Source organism: Notolabrus celidotus, chromosome 17 (genome assembly GCF_009762535.1).
Source record: "Notolabrus celidotus isolate fNotCel1 chromosome 17, fNotCel1.pri, whole genome shotgun sequence".
In the NCBI taxonomy this organism is placed as follows: domain Eukaryota; kingdom Metazoa; phylum Chordata; class Actinopteri; order Labriformes; family Labridae; genus Notolabrus; species Notolabrus celidotus.
The window spans coordinates 20,368,301-20,388,931 of record NC_048288.1 but is presented as its reverse complement, the minus strand read 5'-3'; the positions used below and the strand labels follow the sequence as shown (position 1 = coordinate 20,388,931).

Sequence of the window (20,631 nt, the reverse complement as noted above, 5' to 3'; positions counted from 1 at the left end):
GCTGGTAAGACAACAATGAATGAGGCAGTTTCATGATATTTTGTTTTCTTTTTTATCGACAGTCTTCACTGAACACATGAATAGTGACTGTGCAGTACACAAGTGCAATAATAACATAAACTGTGCAATAATAAGACTGGGGGGGGGGGGGGGGGGGAATCACTCTCAAGTGTGAACTTTGGTGCTCCGTGATTTAATTTGTATGTTGTGTGTGTATGACAGTGTTTTTATTTCTGTATTTATTACTATTTATACCCTGATTGTTTTTGTCTCTTTTAAATTGCACCTAATGAGGACTGCTCCTTTTAATTTCGTTATACTTGTTGCAATGAAAATAAAGGCACTCTATTCTACTCTATTCTAAGATGCCAGGACAAGAAGATGTGCTGCTAACGTGAGCTTCGCTTGTTTCCGGGGGATAAGTTTGTTTCTTGGTATGGAAACCTGAAGTTCCCTAAACTAGGTTTTACAACAGTGATGGTTACCATATGAAATCCATACATGGTTGGGTATAGGTTACAACTATAGAAGAGTTGATATAGCGAGCAGGTTGTTGTAGCAGATTGAAATACCTGCACGGTGAGACGTCTTGTCTCACCTGAAAGAGGCTGACTGGTCAGCCATTAACCATGAATCTGGAGTTTTTTTCCCCTCCAAAAACAGCACATTGATAGAAATATTGAAAATATTCCATGTTGTTTGAGGATTTAGGATGCTAACAGAAACTAACATTTTCGCCACAGAGTCACAGAAACAGGTGAAATGTGTGTGAATGGACTCATACCAGCGGATTAATTTGATTTGACCTGTAAGATAAGGTTTTCCCTTGCAACACGTTGCTGTTAACCCTCCTGTTATGTTCGTTTCTCAGGAACAGCAATAATGTTCCTGGGTCAATTTGACCCGGGGCATATTCAATTATCCAAAAGTGTCAGAACCCCAAAAAATCCCAATTAACATTTTTTTAATCTCATTATTAACTCCATTACTTACCACTTAAATCAATATTTAGTGCATTGGTGTTCTTTAATTCTCACAGATCATGGTTTAATGAGGATATCTCACTTGTTTTTAATGAAAACTCATGTTAAAAGGGTGTGTGTGTGCATGCGCGTGTGTGTGTGTATGAGTGGGGTGAAATACGTCACCCAGTTGCAAAGAAACAACTAGTATTTGACACTTCTGATCCCTTTTAGCGTCCACTTTGACTGCCGGGTCAAATTGACCCACAAACAGTGCATCTATAAACATGCAGGGGGGGGTTGCAAATGTGTGAAATCAACCATTTTCATTTTATATGTTGGTTTCACCTATTAAGCCAAGCAGAAGAAGTTTCATACCGAAAAAATACTGTTAACAATTTTTGAGGGTTTTTTGAAATTTAAAAAGGGTCAATTTGACCCGCAACATAACAGGAGGTTTAAGAAATATATCACAGTTGCTATGGAATTTTGTCCAATCAGATTAAAGTATTTAACACGACTGGGTAATATATGTGTTTATTGCACTACTATTGGAGGGATCCTCTGTATAGACTAATACTGAAGTCTGGCAAGGCTTCACTGAATTGGTTATGGATGACACAAAAATAGTATCAGAACATCTTTACATAAATGAAGATCATAATTAGGGAATAATCAAGAAGCCGGGGAAGAGGAAGGAAATGTGTGCGTCATTATGTGGGTTAAAATCATATGAGTCTTTGGCAGACAGAAGGGATTTAAACAATGAGCTGAAACTTATGAAAGCAAATTATGCAAAATTGCTTATACATGCATATATTATGTAATCAGGTTGTGCGAGTGTTTATATTTGTGCGTTGATGAACACACTGAGCCTTGGGGTTTCTCATGTTGATATGCTGTTGGGGGTTCTTCCACCACAGGAAAATGATTTGTGAAACAATAGGTTTCATCTACGTGACTTTATAAAGCTGTTTTAAATACAAAGCAACTTAGTTCGAGAGCAAAAGATTAAGTGAGCTCCAGTGTTTTCTGAAAAACAATTTTCAGATTAAATCTTATGTCAAAATATGTGACATATTAGCAGAACTATGCGTTGTCCTCACAGGAGAAGAATCCAAGTGAGCCCCCCTGTGTGCAGTTCTTTCAGCATTTGACTATGAAACATGTGTCATCAGATCAGACCTGCCCAACCCTGTATCCACCCATTGTCCTGGCTCCAATCAAGTCCAGCTGCACAAACAGCTTTTTATAAATGTTCTATATAACCCAATTCAAGCATCCCCATGTTTCTGGCCAGAGACATTTCCTCCATTACATCCACTCCTCTAGAGACACGCAGCTCTGGGAATGATAAAAGCTAACGAATGACATAATCCATGCTCATCGTGCCAGATGCGGAGGAGCAGAAATTAACAAAAGGCTAACAAATGACAAGCAGAAAGTGAAGGGGGGGGGGGGAGAAATACAGACAGAGAGAGAGAGAGAGTGAGAGAGAGCGAGAGAGAGTGAGAGAGTGAGAGAGAAAGGAAACAAAATGGAAGGAGTGATAGGGCCCCTGCTGCTACAGAGAAGGTTGGCTGGAGCAGAGAGCAGGAATTTGAAACGCATGGTGTAAAAGGCGGGTTTGCTGCCTCACAGGACATGCTTGCTTTGTTGCAGGAATTCAATTTCACATTTGTACTCCTTCTGCTTTGAGAGAGAATCACAGAGGACAAGAAAATGTGAAATTACTGTGATGGGGAGCAATGGTTAAGAGGAGAAAGAGCAGGAGCAGAGAAAAGAATGCTCCTGTGGTTCAGGCTGCTAAATTAAGTTGGCCCATTACTTTCTGTAACAGCTATCCACCTTCGTACCATGATGCTGGTCTGTACCTGCACTATGCTAGCTCCAATAGTCCCAGTTCACAATGTTCTTTCCAACAAGATCCAACATAATCTAATGGAGCATGCTGGCATGGCAGATCTCATTTTGGTTCTCATTTGGTTTAGGGCAAAACATCCTCCTTGGTTTTCATAACGCTGACAGTGGTAACCAATCATCCACCATCCACATGAAAACTCTGCCACTCTTGGCAACAGATGAGATACATCCCATAATGAGCAGTTTTGATGGGCGAGAGATTAATGATAGCAGGACTCCCTGCAAGGCTGAGGGTCATTAGGCACCTCCTCACAAAACTCCAGCAATTAACAGTGGCAGAAAGAGCCTCAGTTACCAAAGGACAGCAGGGAGGACTGCCATTTCTCATTGGGTGGCTCTGTATGAGGTGCCGCTTCACCCCAAATGGACCATTAAAGGCTTTTGAACAGAGGAGCACTCCACAGATTAGTCATGCAGGGTCCGATTTTGTACCGATGATACAGAAAAGATTGCAACTGGACTTCTACTCAGGTTGCTTTAACAAAGAATCCTCTAGTGGCAAGGGGAAAATTGATAAGTTCTGTTGCAATATTGTACAAATACACCTAGTATACATTTGTTATGATCTAAATTGTAACAATTTATTGCAAAGTTTTTTGGGAAAAAACAACAGCAATTTTGTTTTGTACTTCCCTTTATTATAGGAGCTGCATAACTTTTAAAACAAACAGCATCACTCAAAATACCTGTGACGGCTAGATGACTGGGTCAGGGCATCTCCAAAACTACAGCTTTTGTGGTATTTTTCAGGTCTGCAGTGGTCAGTAGTCCAAGGAAATAAAACCAGTGAACCCGCACCAGGGTCATGAGCAGCAAAGGCTCATTAATGCACATGGGGAGTGAAGACTGGCCCTTGTGGTCCGATCCAACATGAAAGATACTGCAGCTCAAATAGCTGAAAAAAGTTAATGCTGGTTCTGACAGAGAGGTACCAGAACACACAGAGCATTGCAGTTTATTGCATATGGGACTGGGTAACTGCAGAGTGGTCAGGGCGCCCATGCTGACCCCTGTCCCCGTAATAAATGCTTACAAATGGGCATCAAGAACTGGACCACGAAGCAATGGAACGAGGTAGCCCGGAAGAACGAGAGAAAGTTGGCTTGGAGATCTCACTCTAGTGGAGCATCTGTGGGATGTGCTGGATATGCATGGGGCCCCCACTTCTCAGATTACAAGACTTAAAGGATCTAGTGCCAACATCTTGGTGCCACATACCCCGGCACAGCTTAAGAGGTTTGGTGGAGTCAATATCTTGTCAGGTCAGCTGTTGTAGCCCTGAACTGAGAAGAAGGAGGCCTGCACAATATCAGGCAGGTGGTCGTAACATTATGGCAGATTGGTGATTGATTGTTATTGGGTATGCAACATCTATTTTACTGGCTTAAGTACTTCTATAGCTACGTTCACACTGCAAGGTTTAATGCTCAATTCCGATTTTTTGTTTGTCTGTTCACATTACCATCTATAATGTGACCTGTATCCGATTCCAATGTGAACTGTTAGTGGCTCCGAACTGCCCCGCATGCGCAAAAGAACAGTAACAATGACATCACATGCAGCTGATTCACAAACATAAACATGGAGGAAGTCAGCATTTTCGCCTTAGTTACAAAGTCTTTGTGCAGTGGGAGCCGGAGAATGATTGACCAGGTGCGGAGGAGGTCAAGTATAAAGAAAAAGAGAGCCAGATTTCTTGTTTCGGCTTTTTGCGGAACTGTGGCCACAAATACGATTGAAAGGTCTATGTGGATGCGGACACGGAGTCAGGAGTGGTGGGTCTGAGATGTTAATAGTTTCACAGAGACAGAGTTTATTCAAAACTTCCGGATGTCGAGGACAACTTTCATTTACATCTTTCAGCGGCTCTCCCCAAGACTCCTTCGGCAGGACACTCAATTGAGGTGCTCCATCATTGCTATCCTCCATTTTTGCAAGGCTACCGCCGTGCAGAATTGTGGCATGTGTCGCTATTAAGTGACGTGAAAGTATCAAATGCACATCAAATGTGCCTTGGCCGTTCACACTGAGGTCGCATTGAAAAAAATCAGATCTGTATCTGATTCAGGACCACATATCGAAGTGGTCTAAATCTGATTTGAAAAAATCAGATTTGGGCCTGATTTGAGTGTTCACACTGCTTCTAAAAAATCTGACCTGGTCACTTGACCCCCAAAAACTAGGATTTGGGCCACTTTTGCCTGCAGTGTGAACATAGCCTTTATGCCTGACATCATGTTTAGATGCAGGAAATTCATTGAAGTGAATGAACAGACTGACAGCGTAATCTTATTAAAAAAAACAATAGTGGACAGAGAATTCTTTGGAGACATGATTTGCGGTTAAAACAACATGATAAATAACAATATTTTATCCTAATACTCAATAAAATGTTTGATATTGAAATGATATTGTATTGCAACAAAAGTATCACACAAATTTTGTATCGTTGGTCCTCTTCCAATTCCCAAATCTGTTTGAAGACACTTTTGGTCCGAGGTCAAATTGAAGAGTTTTACTATAAGTTGCAGTAATACAGCAAAAACAACAAAATATAAAAATAATACTCCACTTAAAATACCCGAGGCTCTGCAAGAATCCCTGTCTTGGTTTTGCTGCGGTGTTCCTCCCACACTAGACTGCATTCAGCATGTTGTGTTTTATAGACAGGGGCATCTGGGTTCAATAGACAAAGGTTACGCTATTTCATTAAAGCCATCTTCTCCTCCTCCACAAGCCACATGGAGGACTGCCAAGAAGGAGGGAGCTCGACAGCATCAGCTGAAAAAGTGCAATCCCGCTGACACAATCAGGGCAGGAGAAACAACAACGCTAATGCCTGCATATGTACACTACATTTATAATTCAGAGATGCAGTGGATGAAGATGATTCAAGACAGGATGAGCCAAGTAATTATTCTTCTCAAAACACAAGCTGGCGAAGGTTTTGGATACTATAAATCAGTAAAGTGAACAATCTAATAGTATGAAACAGAAGCGACCCCCCCTTGGTGATGGAGAAAGTCAAGAAGGTTAAAGAGGCTCATGTTGTATCAATTTTCACAAGGCATGTGCACATCTTGACTTTTCAGGAAACCGCACAGCAAGGGCAAGAATGCTATTAAGCTTTTTTATGGATTGCTGCTATCTGTGCAGTCATCTCCAAACTATAGGTATGAGCATGTTCAGACAGAGGAGGGCGGAAACCTTTTGAAAATGAGTTATGGGTTGTGAGCACAGAATGGGATTGGTACCTGCAGTTCCCTGAGCAGAGGAGATGGCTTAATATGTTCTCATCTGTACACTATTGACTCTCTACGATGCCAAGGACTCTCAGAGGATAAGGTATGTGTGTTTATAAGGCAGGGAAAGGCCCTTCTCAAGCTGGTGGGGGTTAAATAAAAAAAGGAAATTGGATCTGTTCTTGTGCAGATGGTCATGTCTGGACAAAGGAGGGAGTGCACACATTATATCCAGGAGTAAAAGTGGCCGCAGAGAAGGCGAGAAGCAGTAGAGCTTGCCAATCAAACAGCTGCTCGTGACACTGATAGTGGGGAGCAGTGAGCAAGCCAGTGCATGCAGTTAAGGAGGAGTGCCTGAGGGGGGAAAGGGCAGCAGTTTGCCAACAGGAGATATCTATTCTGTCTGACCTCCCCATGATGGCCACACACACACACACACACACACACACACACACACACACACACACATAGTTGACATGTAAGTGACACAGCGCTCACCTGAAAGTCCACAGGCTTCAGCTGAGAGGAAGCTGCTCCAGGACAGCAAGAAGACTACCGATGTTTCCAGAAGAGGGTTGTCACACAGCCGAGAGTATTTGGTGAGGTGGAAAGACAGTTAAAGATGAACAAGAAAATAATGATACTGTATATTAAACCATGTTCTGGGTGACACAGGTGGGTGACTGCAGGGTGTGAATTAACTCCTGAGAATTGACCACATTTGCATGTGAAGTTATGGTCTGTAAGCTTAAATGATATTTTAATGCCATACTGCTGTGTTCTAGGATGTAAGTCAAGCATACTGAAGGAGACTGACACATAGTTATCATTAAATAATTGTAGATTGTTCAGCAAATTTTATAAAAAAGCTTTACAGTGAAAGTCTGGAAGGAAAATCTGGCAATATTTCAAGGTAGAAAATCACATTTGAGAACATTTTGGCTATGTGTAGAAAAATGTCCTTAGCATTCAGCCATTTGCTACCTAATATTACCACATGCTAGAATTAGATAGCTAGCTAATCAAATGTTAGCTAGGAATTTGATCCCTCCCAAACATTTAGTTAGCTTTGACATGGTTAATGCCATTGTTAGCCATTTAAGCTGTTAGCTTGAGTTAAGAAAGCTAACAGCAGATCAAATGTCTTCTCCATTAAGACCCAAACTCCCTCACAGTTTTTAATGTCAGCTGTCTGTTTAGTTGGTCATGACGGGAAACATTTAAATTATTATAATTTGTCAGATATCAAAAATGTGTTGTTCAAATAGACCTTATAAAATATGGACGTAGTATCCTAGACGTCACCCATCTGTTCCTGAGAGCTGTTTTAAAGCCAATCGACGGCGGCAGCCATATTGGAAATGCAGAACTCAACCAGGCATAATGTGACATAAAGGGGCGGAGTTTGAGCCTCCTAGCCAAAAGCTATGTGTTCCTGGCCGGGAGTCAAGTCAGTCATGTCCTTATTTGGGCAAAAACTCGTAATCTTAATATCTTCTGAACCGTTGCGTTAGAAAAAAATTCACCCCCGTACATTGTGTGCCGATAGAGAAATTAGCTACGTAGAGCAAAGCCGTGTTTTGAACCAGGCTGTAAACATGTTTATTAATGCTGCAAAAATCGTCTTTTTTGAATTGGTGTCTATGTGGTTTCTGGTGTTTCTGCAGCCAGCCTCAAGCGGATTCTCGATGAATTGCAGTTTATAACACTTCGGCATGGGCTTCATAGTTTGAGACCGGAGTTTGCCGCTTGGTCGTTCATCAGTGTCAAAAAAGCAGCCTTGAACTTTGCACCAACATGTCCAAGCTAAGGCACTCGGTAGGTACTGTTAATGTCCATGTTAAAAAGTGTTAGCTACATTCTCACTGCTGTGCAATGATTCAGTTAATACACACTGGTATGTGTGCATGTTAAATGACATTTCAGAGAGTAGGTGCTGTTTCAGTTTAAGACTTCTGGCCAGTGTTCTGCCTATCCGTGTCAATGAAACTGAGCTCTGCTGCATATGGTACAGAAGCTGCTAATTAAATGAAGACTCTGAGCAGCTGTTCAACTCACCAGCTCACGACATTATTGAGGGTTTTGAACTTCTTACATTAAGTGTGACATCAATGACTGCCATGTGGCTATTGCCAATTTGGAAACCTATACATTCGGGAAAGCCCCTCGATTAAAACCTGTAATTGACATCTTGTCACCATTAACATTTTAAATCAGGCTACATTTGTTTTTTTAGATTAGTTGCATTCTTCAGTTTGGCACAATGTAGGCAAGGAAATGCTGCAGCACTTGTGGAGGCCTGCAGCTAATTACTGGCTAATACAACTGTAAGCTAAGGCCATGCTTAAGGCTAGTATTATTGCTTGGTAGTGTTACATTATATCAGGTGTAAATAATAATGATTAGTCAGATATCCTACATTTATACAACTTACCACCTGGAACACAGGAGTGTATCATCACAACAGCTTTTCAGCTTTCTACCCTGAGCGCAAAGAAAAATGGTTATCATGTCAACTGGAAACCTATGAAGTTGAACAGTTCAGGACTCCATGTTGTCCGTAAAACCCAAGTGGCAACCTCCGGTCTCAAAATATGAAGCCCATGCAGAAGTGTTATAAACTGCGATTCATCAAGCGTCCACTAGAGGCTGGCTGCAGAAACACCGGAAACCACATAGACACCAATTCAAAAAAGATGATCTTTGCAGCATTAACAAATATGTTTACAGCCTGTTTCAAAAAACGGCTTGGCTCTACGTAGCTTTTCGTCGGGGGTGAATTTTTTTGTAACGCGACGGTTCAGAAGATATTAAGATTACGAGTTTTTGCCCAAATTTGGACATGACTGACTTGACTCCCGGACCGAAACACATAGCTGTTGTCTAGGAGGCTCAAACTCCGGCCCTTTACGTCACACTCTGCCTGGTTGGCTTCAAAACAGCGCTCAGGAACAGACAGATGACGTCACAGATACTACGTCCATTATTTATACAGTCTATGGTATAACCTCATAATGTACATCTTTATGGGCATTACCCTTTACCCATATTAACACTTATAAACGAGGTAGTATACAGTAAATGTATATTTGATGAGTTGCACCCTTCAGTTAAACAGTCTGCAGGCAGAAAAGCACTGCAGTATCTGCACTAATAAAAAAAAGTCAACTGCAGGAGGTACTCACTGAGCCAGGAGGAAAAACCTTCTGTCTTAATAAGATTTCTTTTTTTCTGAGAGATCTCCAAAAGATAGTATTTCTGCTTTCTCACTATAGCAAAGCATCCTTGTAAAGCAAACAGAAGGTCTTAACAAAGTGTTCCAGAAAAACACACAGAGGCTTAAATTCTGTGTTTGGGATTTTAAAACAGAACAGGTTTAAAAAAGATGTAAATATGTCAATCTTTAGTTTTTAGGTTTGCTGCTCAGCAAACCTGCATTCCAAACCCCCATCAAATCCTCTCCCAGTTTAACACAATGATGTCTTTCCAAATCTTTTTTTGTAATGAACACAGACAGGTAAAAAAAAAAGTAATTAAAAGATGACTGAGCATCTGTAAATCAAAATGAATCTTTTGAAGACATCACGGTTTGAAGAGACCGCACGAAAGAGCAGGCTGTTGCCATGGTTAGCATCAGCACAATCTAACAAATGCTCAATTTGTGCTTTGCTCGCACCAGGAGATTAGTCACTGTAAATAAGAGCTGAGCTGTGCCGCAAACCTCTCATGACACATTCTCATTTTTCATCCTAAAGTCTTATTACTGGAAGATCAGAGAGAAATGCTGGACAACTGTGCAAGTCGAAACTTCATCAGAGGCTGTTGGCTTGATTGAAGACCTCTCTGCAACCATTAAAGTCACAGCAGCACTTCAGTCTCAGCAGCATTGCTTTTGTTGATAAAGGTGGTACAGTAGGGGGTTTGTTAGAGAGGCAATTACCAAGTTGAGGAAGAGCAGAGATTGCAGCGGATGCAGAGGTGATAATTGAGTTTAGGTGCAGAGACAGAGATGGGAGGAGGGGATGAAAGGATATGAGGGCTGTTATGACTGCAAACGTGAAACCCAGGAGGAAGGAGCCGACGAGCACCCAGAGAAAATAACCGACAGAGAGGAGTAAAGCGAGGGGGTTGAAGCTGTGTCGCTGATCCATCTGGCTGTAGCTGACGATAGCACTGAAAGACAAATTGACACAAAAAAACATGATAAATAAGACAAACTGTTATGGACACAACAGAAGCCAATAACACAATTACAACAAAAGTAAATATGAGTGTTACGGATACAGAACCATTAAAGCAACAACATGGTTTACGGCTCTGAAACAAGTGCAGTCATCAGAAATATTGCCCACTAGCTTCTTGGTGTAAACCAGTTTGCAGTATTGCGCATAAATTCTCATGCTTATTATGCTGAGCTAAGCCTTAAAGTGAAATTTATTGGAGTCATTCCTGAGAACACATGGTCTTCTTAAGAAGTCAAATCCTGCCCTGAAAAACAATCCATTCTGAATTATTTGCCTCCCAGACGTCCCCGAGTAGTTAGAGGGAAACAAGGGAAATACTATTGTTATTCACAGAGACAGCAGCATCGTGCTATTCACACCGCTATAAATATTTACTTTGCATGGGGGAGGAGGGAGAGACTTCCACATGGAAGTCATTGAGTGCAAAGGAGGCCTCGCAGAGAGGAGAGGGGGAGGAGAATTTGGGAATGAGAGAGGGAGAGACAGAAGGGGGGAAGGGGGTGAAGCAAGCAGAGGCAGGCAGGCATCCATGCGAGGAGCTGGAGGAGCTGCTTCTGTAGAATGACAGCATTTTCTTTACGCAACACAGACCCTCCTATGTTCTCCCCTCAGACTGTGACTGTTTCAAATTAAAGTGCTGACTCAGCAAAAATAACACTGTTGATGCTTTGAACATAGTATGGGACACATCTTTTAATAACCAGGCTTAAATCAAAGATTGTTAAAACTTAACGTCTGTGCACTACTAACCCTATATAAATGTGAATACAATCATCTCTGTATTGTTTGGTTTGGTAAACTCAAGAAATCGTAACCCAACAACAGGCCAAGCACCTAGCCTTAGCTTACAATATAAGACCAAGAGTTCCGGGGTCTTTTAGCCCCCAGAATTGCTTTCCCTGGAACTAAAAGGTTCCTGTGCCCCCATTGTTGTCTGTGTGTCGACCGCGGTCTGAAGTCCCGGGTAGATTGTGCAAATCAGGCCAGTGACGTATGGAGAAAAAAAACTATATTAAGTAATATTTTGAAATCTTAATAAAAAACTAAACTAGTATACATTCCCAGGAACTCCCTCTGTGTTTCAACAACTGTGTGAACTCCACAAACACCGTAACATTTAACCGAAAGTCCCAAGACCTTTGAAAAGTACTACCCCCCCCAAGCAGGGGCTTCTCAGGGGGGAGATCTATCTACTAAGTCCCTAGCTCCAGCGTAAAGTTCCTGCGGTCAAAAAACGCCTATACTGTATATTGGAACAGTGGAAATGAGTACAAATGCTTTTACTTTGTGTCCCCACTAGTGTTACATGTTATTAATTTAAAATGAATGAAACTAGCAGCCTTAAAATGTATGCTAAGAAATCTCAGATAGCTGACATTTTGCTAGCTTAAAAAGCTACTCTCATTGTTAGCAGCACAATGTTTGTTTTTCCCCCTCTACAACAACAATATCATATTTTCTACTTTAGCTTTTCAGAGAAAAACGAAATTAGTTTGTGGGAATTATACATTAGGGCATCAAATTGGGGTGTCTGAGTTGTGTACTAGCCAATACCAAGATTTTAGCTAGCACAGGTGACTTTTCAAATGCTTGTAGTGGTATCTGTACAACTCTAGTTCAAACTGACTGAGACTTTCTTTGAACTCAGGCTACCATTAAAATGGTAGGTCCTTACAGTGTCAAAAAAAAAATGTCTGACAAATGAACCTGTAATGTATCTCCACTTTTCAAGCTGTCAGGTCAAAATGAGCTAGCACACACCAGAACATGCCTTAATCTTATTGCAGACGGGGAAGAATCAATCAAGCTGTCGCTAATGAGCTCAGCACCCCAAAAGGGGAAAATCCATTACCCCCTCTGTGACATTAAAGACTTCACTTGTGCTTCCACACTAAATTTGGACTCTAAGAACTTGGTCAGTGTGACCCTCTAAGGACTTCCTCTTGTGGCATCTCAGGTTGTTAACTCCTAGGCAAGAATCTTCAGATGTCAACATAGGTCCTGGTTGAATGGTGGCTGGGTCAGGGCTGCTGGAGCAGGAAGTTTAGTGCCTGTGAGAGGGCACATCACATAAGGTTGAACCGCTCTGGGAGCTTGTTAAAATTCCAGTGCCAGGACCCCGCGTGGCCCACTAATAAGGGCATGCTTTGTGTGTGGAGCCAGAGCGAGCGGCAGGCTAGCAAGCCAGTCAAGTGACAGGAGATGGCACGAAGGCTGGTCACGCCACTCCAAGAACAAACACGGCACTATCTTAACTGTTTTGTTTGGGGGTAGACGTGCAAGCTCCCTTTCTCTGCATTTCAGTGTACTCAGAGACAGCAGCCACAGCGTGAACACAATAATCTGCACACTTGCTTTTCTTTCCATCTGCCTGCCTGCCTGCCTGCCTGTCTGGCCCCATTTGTGTGACCGGAGAGAGATGCTGGCGTGAACAGGTACGGTACATGTGATACATCAGTCTGTGTGAACACAACATGCACAGATAAACACAAATCTCCTCATCTTATCATCCCACGTCTTGGACTTCCGGTGTGAGTTCTCTGCATCTCTCTGCTCCCCATACGGCCATCTGTTTGCATGTCTACTTGAATGGCTTGTTCACTAGCGCTGCATAAATAGAGCAGACAATGACTGCAATGTGTGTGTGAGAAGGACAAACATATATCTGAGTGAAATGCTGGAGACAAAATGGAAAGTAGAGGGGAATGAATGAGGCAATTGGAATGCACAGACAGGACATGACTGCATCATGGCTTCTTCACTGAGCTTCAGAGGAAATGATGCTGTATTTTGTCTGAATTTGACTGGAGCTGCTTTAGCTGAGTTCGTTAGCAGGGATTGTGCCTCCGCTCTGGCAGCAAGTCTCTCCACTGAGTACTTTAATGAGATGCTGACAGCGCCAGGGGCAACTCGCTTACGCAGTCCGCTGCATAGTATCCGAAGCACTCATGCAGTTTTTTGCCAATCACACCATTTCCTTAAAGCTGGCAGCGTCCATCAACTCTACCCTCCCCCACACTTCCTCCCCCATAATGCCAATTGGAAAAGACTGAGCTCCCACACAATTAAACCTAGAAATATATTGCATTCTGATGGTGCAGACAAATCCTAAGGGAGACGCTTACTGAGTCAAGATGATTGCCACGGCATCATTCAGGACACTCTCGCCGAACAGCAGGGTGTGCAGATCCACGTCCACATGCAGCCCTGACAACAGGCCAAGAACTGACACTGAAACACAAAACAAAAACAAGCATTACTGCTGTAGAACAGCTACAACTTCTTTACTAACAACAGAGCAAAAAACTGTCACCTCTGCTGCTCCACACAGGAGAAACCAGGGGGAATTAATGTTAGAGTTTAACAATGAGAGCTGACAGAAAATGTCAATTCACTGACAGCTTTGCGCTTTTTGACACTCGAAGCAGCCAGAGCGACTCAGCCAGGCTAAGACTTGTTCAGACTGAGCTTGTGACTGAGCACACAATGTGATAAGGACAGTACTTATGTCTCAGAAAGAAATGCTCTATTGATTGCTACTATTACTACAAAAATGTCTCCTGATTTAAAGTTTAACTGCCTAAAAAACATTGTTTCCCCATTGAATGACTATAACATATTTCCAGTGGTGGTAGCTTTCTTTTAAAAATCTATGGTTTGTGTGTGTTTGTGTGTGGTGATGTGTGTATTTGATCATGGTGCAAGTTTGTGAGGAAAATAAAAGGATTGCTAAACAAATGTGTCAGATCATTTTATCATTTGGAGCCCTTTGAGTCTAAATGCATGAACACATCTTAAACACACAGGCTGTATAAAACATGGATGCAGTCTCAGTGACTTCATCCATTGGTTTTGGAAGAGAGTTTCTGAAGCCCAACAATGGTCTTGATTTTGGAAATGCTGACTCAAACTAACATTTTGTCAACCTAGCAAGAGACAAAGTAGCAGAGGTGAGGCAGGCCTCTAGCCTTCTGGCTAACAGGTAGAAGGAGTGCATCTGCCAGTCAGCCACACTCCTAATTATGCCTAGTTATGCAAAACTTTGGCTACCAAATGATTGAGTTATAATTCTGATGTAAAAAAAAAGGGCTATTCTGACCATAGACTGTATAAAATATGGAGGTAGTATCCGTGACGTCACCCATCTGTTCCTGAGCGCTGTTTTGAAGCCAATCGACGGCGGGAGCCATATTGGAAATGAGGAACTAAACCAGGCAGTGTGTGACGTAAAGAGGCGGTTTTAACCGGGCTGTAAACATGTTTATTAATGCTGCAAAGATCATCTTTTTTGAATTGGTGTCTATGTGGTTTCCGGTGTTTCTGCAGCCAGCCTCTAGTGGACGCTTGATGCATTGCAGTTTATTACACTTCTGCATGGGCTTCATATTTTGAAACCAGAGGTTGCTGCTAGGTCTAAATGCATAAACACACAGACAGTATAAAACATGGATGCAGTCTCAGTGACTTCATCCACTGGTTTTGGAAGAGAGTTTAATAAGCCCAACAATGGTTTTGATATCGGAAATGCTGACTCAAACTAATATTTTGTCAACCTAGCAAGAGACAAAGTAGCAGAATTGAGGCAGGCCTCTAGCCTTCTGGCTAACAGGTAGAAGGAGTGCATATGCCAGTCAGCCACACTCCTAATTATGCCTAGTTATGCAAAACTCATGTCTCCCAAATGATTAAGTTACAATTCTGCTGTAAAAAAAAGGGATATTCTGACATGGGTGTTAATAGGGTCTCTTGAGCTTTTGGAGGCAGCCTCTCGTGGACACGTGAAGAACTGCAATTTTTAGCACTATTGCATTGGTTCCATTTTTAATTCTTGAGGTCAGCGCTTGCTGAAACACCACATTAGAAAAATACATATCAAGTAAAATCTTGTTGCTGTGATAAGTGTAAGTTTAGGACTTTAAAGAGGAACATTCTTTATGATTTAAAATAAGTTGAGCAAGGCGTACAATTAATACCCGCCAATCGTCAATGGCGGGTAAAAAAAATGTTTGGCGGGTGAAACAAAAACACATACCCGCCAGTGGCAGATGGGAAATTTTGTGTTGCATGTGAGGTTTTGTTTTCAAACTTTCACTCATTTCTGCTGACTGTCAGGGTTTTGACCCTCGCTGTACTTGTGTTGTGTTTTGGTACGTTGGGAGCGTTTCGAGGAAGATGTGGCAACACATTCCTGGCGTGAAGCCACCACAAACAAAAAAGATAAACAAAGAGGCAGGAGACGATCAAGAAGAGGAACAGACAGCTGATAGAGTAGAGTTAAGAGTAATGTCACTGTACGACGTTTCAAAGGAAACTGGAAAATCGACGAGGCTGTTACTATTTTAAAATCAAATAAGGCATGATTTTTTTATATGGCCGGTGAAAAATAGTTAATTTTACGCCCAGAGTTGTGTCAGAAAACTCACCTGGTTTGAAATGTTTGTTTCAACGGCAGAACATTGTTTTGGTTTGGCATCTACAGCTACGCTCTAACCTCTTCACTCAACACAGATTTATTTTACATGAAGATACTTGAGGAGTGATGAGATGATATTTTAACCCCCATTTCAATGCCTGCTGCTTTGAAGATGCTGGGAAGTTGGTAGATGGGCTGGAAGTATGAGCGCAGCACTGGTGCAGGGTAGCAGTGACAGTTACAGAGCAGAGGCAGAGACAAGAAATCTTACAGTTTAAAAAAAGACCCCCGAAGTGGGAGGATAGGTTTGTCAGGTGATTGTGAGAATGACACATATCAAGTGTGAAATCAGTGCAGCTTGAGTTGCCTGCCTAAACTGGCTCGCAGGTGTTGCTCCATTTATACCGACTGTTCTCTTAAGGGTGAAATCTTGGATTGGTTGGCAGAAAAAGCAAAGGACAGATATTTCAAAGCATGCAAGAGAAGTAAATTAATGACATTGAAGCTTAATGCGATTTGTAGATATTTCAGTGTCAAACTTTAAAGGCTGTTTCCTTATCGTCAATGCTGCAGGTGTTATAGTTTTATCACAGGTGGGGAGTTCAAACACGAGGTATAACTGCTGTTTTCAGTTAAGAGTGATAACTTGGATACTATGATATAAAGAGTTGGCAAAGGCAGAGCTTTGAGCTCAGATGCTTCAGCTGTATGAACAATGCAGATGAAACAAAGGAACAACCAAAAGGAGCCAATTACAGTCAAATGCAGGCAGAGAGCTCCATGCTTTCAATAATGGTGGATTCACTCACTGCTCAGATACACAAACAATTCTCCAGATGTATTTCTCAAACAAAGGAGCCTCTTGTACGGTGATTTTAAGTGGAAATGGAGGTTTACACAAACAGTGCGTGTATTTGGGTTTGCATGCAATCAGACATGTTTTGTACATACTTATGGTGAGTAAAGTGACACGTGATGTTACTGTTCTGGTTCACATTAAAACTAGAACAGAACTGAACACAAAACTATAAAAACATGGAGGAACACTAACCACTTTGATTTAAGTTATGTATGGTTTTCAGCTCTGAGAACATTTTGTAATAAGTCAAAGGAATTTGGTTTTTCGCTGTGCAGTCTTGTCTAATTCGCAACAATTGACATCTGTGACGGGTTCCCCACCGTTCAGCTATAACATCTGGAAAGATTTAACTGTAATTTCACACCGATGTGTGAATCCTGCAGAGGTTAAACCAAACACTGAAGCTCAGAAAAACAAGTTGATTGGTACAAAAACATGAAGAAGAAAAATGAAAAACACAGTTGCGTTTGATTTATGTCTAAAAAGATTTTTCTGCATTAATTTTCCCCCTTTCTGAGATACCAGAGTGAAAAAAGGGTGTGGTAACCAATTCCTGGGTGAAAAAAATTGACATATTGATGGTTTAAACTCAGATTAGGTCTTTAATTCCTTGACTGGTCTCTCAAAAAGCGATATTTCCATCAGTTTTTGAATGGAGTCAATTAAAAAAAGGCTCATTCATGTGCAAAATATTGACAAGTTACATTATTTTGGCTGTTCCATAATGTTCTATTAAAGTGGTTGCAACTTTTACTATTAGCAGGTAGAAATCAGTAAGCAATCGAAGGTACAAAAAAAGTAGTCTACATATTGTATTCTACACCTCTCCCTCATCTGAAAATCCTTAAAACAATGTGTCAGCTTAGTTATGATGAAAGTAATTTTGGCTGTAGAATCAACAAACAACTTATTACTCACTTATTTATGTTAACAGCTTGGGATTTTTTAACACCACATGAGAAAGTTGAAAAGGGGCACACATTAGGATTGATTTTAATAGGTGAGAGGAAAAATGAATCCAGCACTATTTCTTTTTTAACAGCAGAGGGCGCTGCCTGCCTTTAACTTCTCTCATTTATTGTCATAACACTGTAGACTGTATAAATAATGGACGTAGTATCCGTGACGTCACCCATCTGTTCCTGAGCACTTTTTGAAGCCAATCGGCGGCGGCAGCCATATTGGAAATGCAGAACTCAACCAGGCAGAGTGTGACGTAAAGAGGCGGAGTTTGAGCCTCCTAGCCAAAAGCTATGTGTTCCCTTCCGGGAGTCAAGTCAGTCATGTCCTTATTTGGGCAAAAACTCATAATCTTAATATCTTCTGAACCGTCGCGTTAGAAAAAAATGTGTGCCGATAGAGAAATTAGCTACGTAGGGCCAAGCCGTTTTTTGAACCAGGCTGTAAACATGTTTATTAATGCTGCAAAGATCGTCTTCTTTGAATTGGTGTCTATGTGGTTTCTGGTGTTTCTGCAGCCAGCCTCAAGCGGATTCTCGATGAGCTGCAGTTTTATAACACTTCCGCATGGGCTTCATAGTTTGAGATCGGAGATTGCCGCTTGCATAACACCTGTAGCTGAAAAAAGGTGTACAGACATGGTGGCAGCTGGTAAAGGCTTTGCAGTTGCAGATGCACTGATAGTGATTCCCCACATTAGCATAATGTTCATGCCTGTGCAGTCTACCGAAGTATACTTGTTAACCATTATAGTATTTTCTCATTATAAAACGGTCACCCAACATTGATTAACTATAGGAGAAAAACTCTCTCCCCCTCTATACTCCTTGTGTACTTGTCACTTGTAGAGTCTCCACACCTGCTCAACAGGTTAAAGAGAGAAAAAGAGAGATGCAACCAGAATTGTTGCGACAATCTAAAAGTATGCTGCGTGCCTCTCATCTACGTTTTTATCATCCATCCATCCCTTATCTACCTTTCACTTGCCCCATGTCAGGATGTGGGGAGCTGGAGCCAATCCCAGCAGTCATTGGCCAAAAAGGGGGGGGGGGGGGGGGGGGGGTACACCAAGAATAATAAAAAAACAGCCATGCAAACGCTTATACCTACCAGCAATTTAGAGCCACTAGGTAACCGAACTGCACGTCTTTTGAGTGTGGGAGGAGCAAGCGTATCTAGAAAGGGCACGGCCTTTCAATCAAATGGTTCTGGGTTCGAAACCCAAACATAGTCTTCCCATGTGAGATGGGCATGCAACACTTTCTTACCCAGAGAAAACCAACGTTTGTAATCTAAAGAAGAAATAAAGTAACCTCAACAAAAGAGAGAATGGAAAGAGAAAATAAAAGCAAAGCTCTAAAGCTTGAAAATAAACTGGGTGACTTAGATCCTTCAAACGAGTATTGTGAACCCAGCATCTTGTGTCGCACTCAGTTGAGTGTTATATCACTAATAATAACTTATTAATTCATAATTTCTACAGCTAAATCTTTCAAACTAGCACATCCACTGAGTGTAATCTGAGCTGAACTCCATTGTGAGTTAAAGTGAGTACACATGTGGTGGGGGGGGGAGCATATGAATGAGCACATTGAGCACGCAACATACTCAGCAGTGCAGGACAGCCATGCGTTGACACTGAGTGACAAACAGAATACTGACATTGACGAGGTGCTGATGTGCCTGTCCGCTCCGTACCTCCTGTCAACACAAGTATCTCCTTCTGTAAGCTTCAGCATTGTCGGCTCTGTGTTTTACTGATACTGCGGATTAGATTAGATTAAATGACATTGCAGTGTATCGCTGAAGTTGAATTTATTGCTTGATATATGATGGATGAGATAAAATCGATAGAAAAGTGCTGGCTCAAATCCACCGCGAGAGAATGCAGGCAAAACAGAATTATCAAATAACGAGAGAAACAATTTCAGGTAGAGAATAATAGAAATCTCTTCCTTTCTCACGCACACACATACCTGTAGCAATATAGGGACTGACTGGCTGGACAGTACCATATTCACTACAGATCTCTGTAGATTAATTTCCACCTGTATAAAAACTATAAATCCGTATCAGGGAAATCTGTGCAGTGAATAATGAGTCTGGCATGATAGCTGTCTGGCCCTGTGGTGAATATCAGGTCCATGAGGGCACAGCCACTGTACGAGCAGACTGACAACAGGAGCAGAGGCAAGAGAGCAGCCTCTGGACTTGTTTTGACAGATCTGGCTCTTTGGTCTTTGACAGGTTTAAAGCTCTTCCTGGTCAGAAGAAAATCCTTTATCTGGAGAGGGTGAGGTAGGCCCCCGAAGTCAGGACCGTTCCATCTCCCTGCACCCATAATGCCTGGCTGATGACAGCATGGCGTGCGCCAGTCACACTGCAGGACGGCGGAGAAAAAAAAAAGAAAAGAAAGAGAAAAAAAAGAGCGTCCACCGCGCACACACATACATACACAGGAGGGTGCTGGTTGGCTGGGTTGTCATAGCAACCCACGTCCTACAGCTGTCAAGTGTTCATCAGTTTCCACAGCAACGCCATAAGGTGGAGAGAGTAGACAATTATTTCAGACATAATACAGTTGAAAGGGTCGGATGGAAGCCTTATTAGGTCAAATTACCCGGCTGCAGAGGTTTAGCAGGGGCGAAGCTCGCGGCCATCGCAGTCAGAGAGTGTGGGATTTGCTCGCTGATTTGACCAAATTAGGCAGACATAGAACTGAAAGGAGATTACAGTCAACAGGGAATTACTATAATCTTCAAAGCTAAGTGCAAAAAGTGCTCAATGTTAGGGCAGTGACAAGGGTGCAAACAGGGGATCAGGACTGTTGCACAAAAAATGCATCCTCACGGTTACAGAGCAAGTTAACCAGCCATTACATAACTGCTAGTTCTCTGTGGTTTTCTTTTAATGCACTCTATATCTAACTGTTTAAGTTTAGTATGTCCCTTTAAAGTCATCAATCATTTTAGTCAGAGTAAGCCTGCCATTTACAATTATGGCCCTACAGAGGTGTCATAAATAAGTT

At 41.9% G+C, this 20,631-nt stretch overlaps 1 protein-coding gene across 2 annotated transcripts in view; it reads right to left on the bottom strand.

The window, feature by feature from the left end:
• The window catches only part of LOC117829207 (sodium/hydrogen exchanger 9-like), a 104,781-nt gene that overhangs the window by 66,735 nt on the left and 17,415 nt on the right, over positions 1-20,631 (bottom strand). For both annotated transcript variants that reach the window (XM_034706799.1, XM_034706800.1), the window contains exons 6-8: positions 13,497-13,602; positions 10,162-10,300; positions 6,626-6,731 (exon numbers count right to left, since the gene is read on the bottom strand). In XM_034706799.1, the coding sequence (XP_034562690.1) occupies positions 6,626-6,731; positions 10,162-10,300; positions 13,497-13,602 (351 nt within the window). The remainder of the gene's footprint in view (positions 1-6,625; positions 6,732-10,161; positions 10,301-13,496; positions 13,603-20,631) is intronic.